This window comes from Coptis chinensis, chromosome 9 (genome assembly GCF_015680905.1).
Source record: "Coptis chinensis isolate HL-2020 chromosome 9, ASM1568090v1, whole genome shotgun sequence".
Lineage (NCBI taxonomy): Eukaryota > Viridiplantae > Streptophyta > Magnoliopsida > Ranunculales > Ranunculaceae > Coptis > Coptis chinensis.
The window spans coordinates 83,828,083-83,834,502 of record NC_141464.1 but is presented as its reverse complement, the minus strand read 5'-3'; the positions used below and the strand labels follow the sequence as shown (position 1 = coordinate 83,834,502).

General features: G+C 40.3%; 1 protein-coding gene across 2 annotated transcripts; it reads right to left on the bottom strand.

Annotated features, from left to right (window-relative positions):
• LOC147478909 (protein FAR1-RELATED SEQUENCE 3-like) lies at positions 1-5,629 on the bottom strand. 2 transcript variants are annotated; one of them, XM_086582147.1, is made up of 6 exons: positions 5,160-5,629; positions 2,409-4,795; positions 2,142-2,228; positions 1,861-2,010; positions 1,195-1,311; positions 1-381 (listed from the first exon to the last, which is right to left on the bottom strand). In XM_086582147.1, the coding sequence occupies exons 2-6, from the start codon at positions 4,662-4,664 to the stop codon at positions 337-339; spliced, it is 2,655 nt and encodes an 884-aa protein (XP_086438273.1). In that variant the 5' UTR covers positions 4,665-4,795; positions 5,160-5,629; the 3' UTR covers positions 1-336. The 2 variants fall into 2 exon arrangements, with proteins under 2 accessions (XP_086438273.1, XP_086438274.1); XM_086582148.1 differs by having other exon boundaries at positions 2,409-4,756; positions 5,160-5,299.
• Positions 5,630-6,420: the final 791 nt, after the last annotated feature.

Genomic DNA, 6,420 nt, shown 5'->3' with positions numbered 1-6,420 from the left:
GAAACCAACAAAGTGGAATGATATAAAAGAAAATTAAACAATGCTAAATACAATCAATTTGGATAAAGTCCAACATTTCTCAAATTCTGAATAAGAAAGTTTTCTTTTTCTTTTTTGTTTGCTTTCCTTTCTACATTCTGACAACTTACATGTACAAATAAGACAGACCGCATGCTTACAAGAAACGATCACCTAAAAATACTGTCAACATAAAAAGATACGCTCAAGGACTCTCAACTCACTGAAACTGCTGAAAGGTCAGATTCTGTAAAATACATCTTACTTGGATAGCTGCCACAAGGGACAATTGTCTATTAAACACAAACACCTAGTCTTCTACTGCCGCAGCTTCTTCGATGATGGATCTGATTGCAGCTCACCCTGCCAAGAAATCATGTTAGGTAGACAAAGAGAGTACTTAAAAAGTTGTTCAAGCACATGCACACATACACACTCAACTAATGTCTGATACAGGTGGCCACAAGAAGCTTTTGGCATTCCAACATGATTTTATACTATCGGTTATTTTAAGGGTGTTGATGTGTTGTAGCCAAGGAAAACCACTATTGTGCGTGCAAGAACACAAGTGATGAATTACATGATAGATGATGGCACAAAAAATCAAAGCCAGACCAATAATCGAACTCTCTTTCTTTACATACTTCTTTAGAAGACGGTGCCTCTATTTTTCTCTACAAACACAGAACTGACAGTTTCTAGTTTGTCCTGTAGTCCGCTTAAATATTAGCTTGACACGCATTGACCCATATCATATCACACATTCCTTACACTTCTCAGAATAAGTCCACACTGCTCTTCTTCATTGGAGAGAGGTAATGGCAATTGCAATCCAAATTAATTCAATCATAAAGACTTAAAGAGAACGTCTTCTCCCTCCAGCAGATGAAATTGTATTTTGCTGCTTTTTTCCTTTGCCATTAGCTTACTTTCCGTTGATCCACACAGTATAAAACTAAGAAAGTTTATACTGCTTATTGAAAAGAAGTTTCATAGAAAAGAACACATGAAAGTTGGTCACATCCACTCATCTTCAGGGTATTATTTTATTCACTGCCACCTTAGTGGTACAGTTATTTGAGCCATTGAATGAGAGTTGTGTTTTATACTAAATATATATACACAAATCATACACATACATGCAATCGCAAATAACAAGATCGGCAACACACTTACAGTGACAGAGAGCTGCTCTCTTATATAAGCCATTGATCTCAGCATGGCACCAAGTGTATCTCTAGAAACTTGAAACTTCACCTCTGATTCTCCTGAGGTTGATTCAGTGTCCTGTAGCTGAACAAGTAAAAAACATGAAAAAAATCTTGTCAAATTAACAGTAAAATGATTAAGATAAATTTGAGTAAACCCCCCCCCCCCCCCAAAAAAAACAAAAAACAACAACAACAATGTAGTTGGTGTGTTCTGTAGTTAGCCCTCCTTTTGACTCTGTATGACCCCCAACACAGGGTTTACGGACAGTATATGGCCCTTTACTTAACTGTATAATATAATTTTGTCCCCCTATGTAACGGAGTCATATGAACATATAATACACAAAGCCATGAACAGTAACAGATGAAGGCACACACAAATGCTAGTTGACAGTGGAGTTGCACACGAGTTGGTGACGCACTGCTCCTTGAGTTGGATTTTGTTCCTTATAATCCAAAATTTGAGGAACAAGGTGAAATCCAGCTCAGTGTCACACATCTTATACAAACACACAAAATGATTTTAACGATATTACGGTTCAGGGAAACTTGGTGAAACATTAAAATCCTCAAATGAAAGACTCCACATTCACTGGCAAGAAAATGTAGGGGGGGGGAGGGGGGGGATTACCTTCAAGTTGATAACAGCCACCCTATTTGCTGGTGTTGAGAGCTGATCGCCAATATAAGCCATAGACCTTAACATAGGCTCCAGCGTGAGTCTTGAAAGCTGGAACTTCACCTCTGATTCTCCTGAAGGGTTCTTGCTATAATCTTGCAGCTGGAATGAGAAACAAAAATGAGCAGAACTAGATAAGCATGCTGACTATAGCTATGCAATTAAAACATAGGTTAATGGTCATGATACCGATACGCAATAATGAAATGAAGTCAAGGGTAGAGAATTTGTGCCTTCAAATTGATTACAGCAACTCGATTCGCAGGTGAGTTCTTATTCTCCATGACCCAAGTCATGGATTTGAGGCAAGGCAAAACGACCTGCATAAATTGAAAGAAACAAATAAACAAAGAGTTACCACGTGTCTGGTGTCCAAATTCATTTCAACTTCTTCAAAACTTATCGACAGCGTGTCTTGAAAGAAAACCATCAACTATGGGTCAGTAAATTAACTTCCCAAAGATAGAATGAAGAACTTGTTAAGCATTTCCCTTCCATACCATATTATCAGAAGGGCCATCATCCCGATGAAGAGAAACAGGGGCCATGCGAGGCAAATTCAAATCAGTAACTGGCGGTGTGGAAGCTCCAGAATCATTAAGATTGAATCTACGTGTGATTTCATCTTGCCGAGGCCACAGTAAAGGAGTCATATCCGAAGTAGAAGTAGGGGTTTTCTTGTTACCATCTTCATGATTGCTTACTCTGTGAGAGCTAGGAGGCGTGACCCTTGCAACACTTTTTTTCACAACAGCAATCTTCTTTGTACCCTCTCTGAGGGCATTCATTGCCACGTGATAAGTCTCCGTAGCTATTGCCCCTTCCTCAGCATACTTAATAGCTTCCCTACATAGATTGTTGTATCTCAAGGTCATGGACTCTTGAACCTGGAGCTCCCCATTACGCTCATCTGATCCAGTGACTGTCTTGGCATTTCTTGTCCAACGCTTCAGTATGTAATGAGATGGGAGAGTAAGTACATTTGTTACAGTGAAAACTGTCAATATATGCCTACAGAGAATGCCTGAAAATTCAAACATCCGACAGCTGCAACTTGCTCTCATTTCAGGAACATTTAAGGTGACAATGTATGCCTTGTCGTCATCCTCAAACTTTGCTACCCGAAAAGTGCTAATTGCACCATCCCCCTCAATTTTATTTGCAGTATAAACAAATGTTTCAACTAATTCATCTTGAAATTTTGCAAATATTTTCCTCGTGTACAAGTTTGCGGCTTGTTTCTCCATTGGGGAAGGAGTCTTCAGTACTGGTGTGGTGCAGATTGTCTCGAAATCCGCTTCAATTTCTTTCTCAAACCAATTTTCTAAAGCTCTTTCATACTGACGAAAGAACACGGGCAGCGTGGTCTGTTGGTTAGCGTAACCATCAAAAAATGAACTAACACTTTCATACCCTTGATTCATGGAGATTGCGGCAAAGAAAGTATCACGGAAATATACAGGGGCCCAGTGTCTACGAGCATTATACAAGGCCTGAAGCCAATCATTTTTCCTAAGATCATATTTGTCGACTAAAGAACTCCAAGATGATTCAAACTCCTCAATCGTCTCGGTCAAGTTGATGCACTTATAAAGTTCCCCTTGGAAAGTTGGATGGGTATGGCAGACATGACCAAGTCTTTCCTGACCTTCCCTTAAAATGTGCCATTTACAAATACAGTGGCGAGTTCCGGGAAAAACTTGAGCAACTGCTGCCTGTATAGCCCTGTCCTGATCTGTTGTTAGAGAAACAGGAGCACGACCAGACATTGCTTCAAGCCAAGTCTTGAAGAGCCACAAAAAGGAAGACTCAGACTCGTCAAAGATTAGAGCACAACCAAACAGCACCATCTGCCCGTGATGGTTCATACCAGTGAATGGCGCGTATGGAACCCGATACTGGTTAGGTCTGTACATAGTGTCAAAAGTAACAACATCCCCAGAGTGAATGTAAGCATTTCTTGACCTTGCATCTGCCCAAAAAACATTAGTCATATGGCCCTCGTCGTCGAGTTGCATTGCGTAAAAGAAGCCAGGATTCTCAGCCTGCATACGCTTGAAATAATCCAGAAGATTCTGAGAGTCTCTCCCAATGGTTTTCTTTCTGTTAGAAGATCTACCATAACTTGAGGACCCAGCATTTCTCGCTGGGCGATTTGCTTCTACAGGGGGAACATTCCTGGCGGGGCGATTTGGTTCGACAGAGATGCGGTTTCCATCCATGGACATAAACATGACCCCATCGGAGGAAACTCCCACCCCCTGATAAGTTTCAGCAATGGTCTTTGCTGCCCCTGCAAAATGCCTACGAGGTCTAAGGTAATGCACTTTACTGGGAGTGACCGTCGAGTGGTTGTGCTCCTTGAAAAATTTTGCAACCACCCAAATATCAGAATCTTTTCTCTCTATCTTCAGCATGGCGTTACAGCTATCTGCAGTTTTTCTTTTTAAACCTTCTCTGGAACATAAAAATTCTCGGGTGGTTATCGTGCCATCAGGCTTTGAACGGCTGTACTGACCAAGTCGAGTGCTGAAACCCACGCGTCTTGCGTAAGCATCGTAATAAGACTTTGCGGCATCTTCTGAATCAAACTCCATACCAACAAGTGGTTCAACTGCTGCCACTGCCCCGTCTTCATCTTGAGAGTTTAAGTCCTTATCTGAGGAGTTTTCTGCCGACCTCTCTTCTTCACCGTCATGACTCCTAACATCTGATGTTCCACGGTTATCTTCAGCATCAATCACTTGCTCATCCATGATATAAAGTCAAGTTCTATTGATATGAGGAATAGTAATCGAAGATGGAGTTCATGCAGCTTGTTAAACAGAGCTCCGTTTGAAGTTAATCTCTATAAATACACAAGGGAGGGTTGGTGACATGATGCCATCTGCATAGGTGGTATATTAAAAGAAAGAAAATAAAAATAAATGAATATGGTGGTATGGAAATGCAGGCAGATAGACAGGCAAACAAGAAAATGAAGCAGCTTTGGGGGTTCAGAAATGCTAAGAAACAAAGTGGATTATATTTGCAGCGAGTAAAATGAAATTAAAAGCAAAAGGAGGAGTCTTTCGGTGAGGTGGAATGTGTAGTACGCAACGAGTTTCTCTTTTTATTGTCATGTCCGAACTCAGAATACGTTGCCTCAAACTGAGAGGTAAATTAAGTAGAAAACTCTTCAAGATTACAAACTAATTTTGTTCTTGCTATTATAATAGTTATAATAATCTGTGATAATTAGTGGCACAAACCTGTACTCGAGGCGGGAACAGCAGATCATAGGAGACTTAAAGCCACAGAAGCAAATTCCCAGTGAGAGAGAACGGAATTAAGTGCTTGTGTTAGGGTTTGTTTGTTTAACAAACGTTCGTAAACACCAAATAAACAGAGTGATTACTTGCCTTGTTTCAAAATCAAATTGATGAGTTGGTTACACACGCAGAGAGAGAGAGAGAGAGAGAGAGAGGGTCCGTGATGGAAAAAAAAGTAGTAGTGTCTGTGTGAGCTCAGGTCGACTCCTTAGATAACATCCATTATAAGAAGACGCGTCTCTCTGACCGTTGATTTTGATCCTGCGGTCCATCTTCAACCCTACTTTCCCCAAAACTATCAACCTCATTCTGTGGGTCCACGCTTCCAAACCCCTTCGCTGCACCCGCCCACCCAACATCATCTTTCCTCACTTGCACCCCGACCCGCCAAAACGGCATCATTGTTCCTCAAAGGCTCAAACAAAAAAAATGCCCTACAATGCGCGGTTGCATAGTCACCAAAAGTGTGGCATGGCAAACGATACCATCATCTTTAGAGCATCTCTAGGTGGTGGTAGTATTTTCTTCAAATTTAAAGATAAAATTTGGAGAAACTAGACGCAAATTTTGACCAACTCTAAGTAGTTGCAAATATCGACCGTAAATATGATTGTAAACCATATCACACGCGCCATTAGTAATGTCGCGCGACATTACCAATGTTGCGTGCTATGCTTGTTTAAATGTCGCGCAACAGTCAGACTTTTGTCATTTCACATATTTGTTTTCAACATAGTTTCTCTAGTTCTAACAAAAAAATGAATTCCGACGACGAATACGTTTATAATAACTAAACAAAATGGAGTGGTAACGATGAGGAAAATCAAAACAGTTATAATAGTGCACTAGTTTGGAGCAATCCCATGGGTGATCTAGATGATGAACCAAGCATGTCTAGAACTGGAAATCAGAGAACTGAACCGGACGATCCATTGTTGTTTCAGTATCAGCAAGTCGATTTTGAATTTTCTTATGAGGCTATGGATTTCAGCCATCTTAGACCGGTGTCTAGGATGTTTCATGATAAGCATGTTTCAAGAGTTGTTCTTGAACTACATGTAAGTATTTTAATTTCATATATTACCAACAGTAGTAGTTAAATACGTATTTTTTTATTTTAAATTTTAGTTTTATTTTACGTACATCAGAGATGTGTTATGTATCGGGTTCGGTGCACTCCACGTGCTTAAGACGTGGTAAG

Bases quoted from the DNA above. Each gene is read 5' to 3' on its own strand.
- LOC147478909 (XM_086582147.1), bottom strand. From the start codon at position 4,664: ATGGATGAGCAAGTGATTGATGCTGAAGATAACCGTGGAACATCAGAT. The intron at 2,229-2,408 runs GTATGGAAGGGA...CAATTTATGCAG, and splicing joins ATGGCCCTTCTGATAATATG to GTCGTTTTGCCTTGCCTCAA. The intron at 2,011-2,141 runs GCACAAATTCTC...TTCTCATTCCAG, and splicing joins TTGCTGTAATCAATTTGAAG to CTGCAAGATTATAGCAAGAA.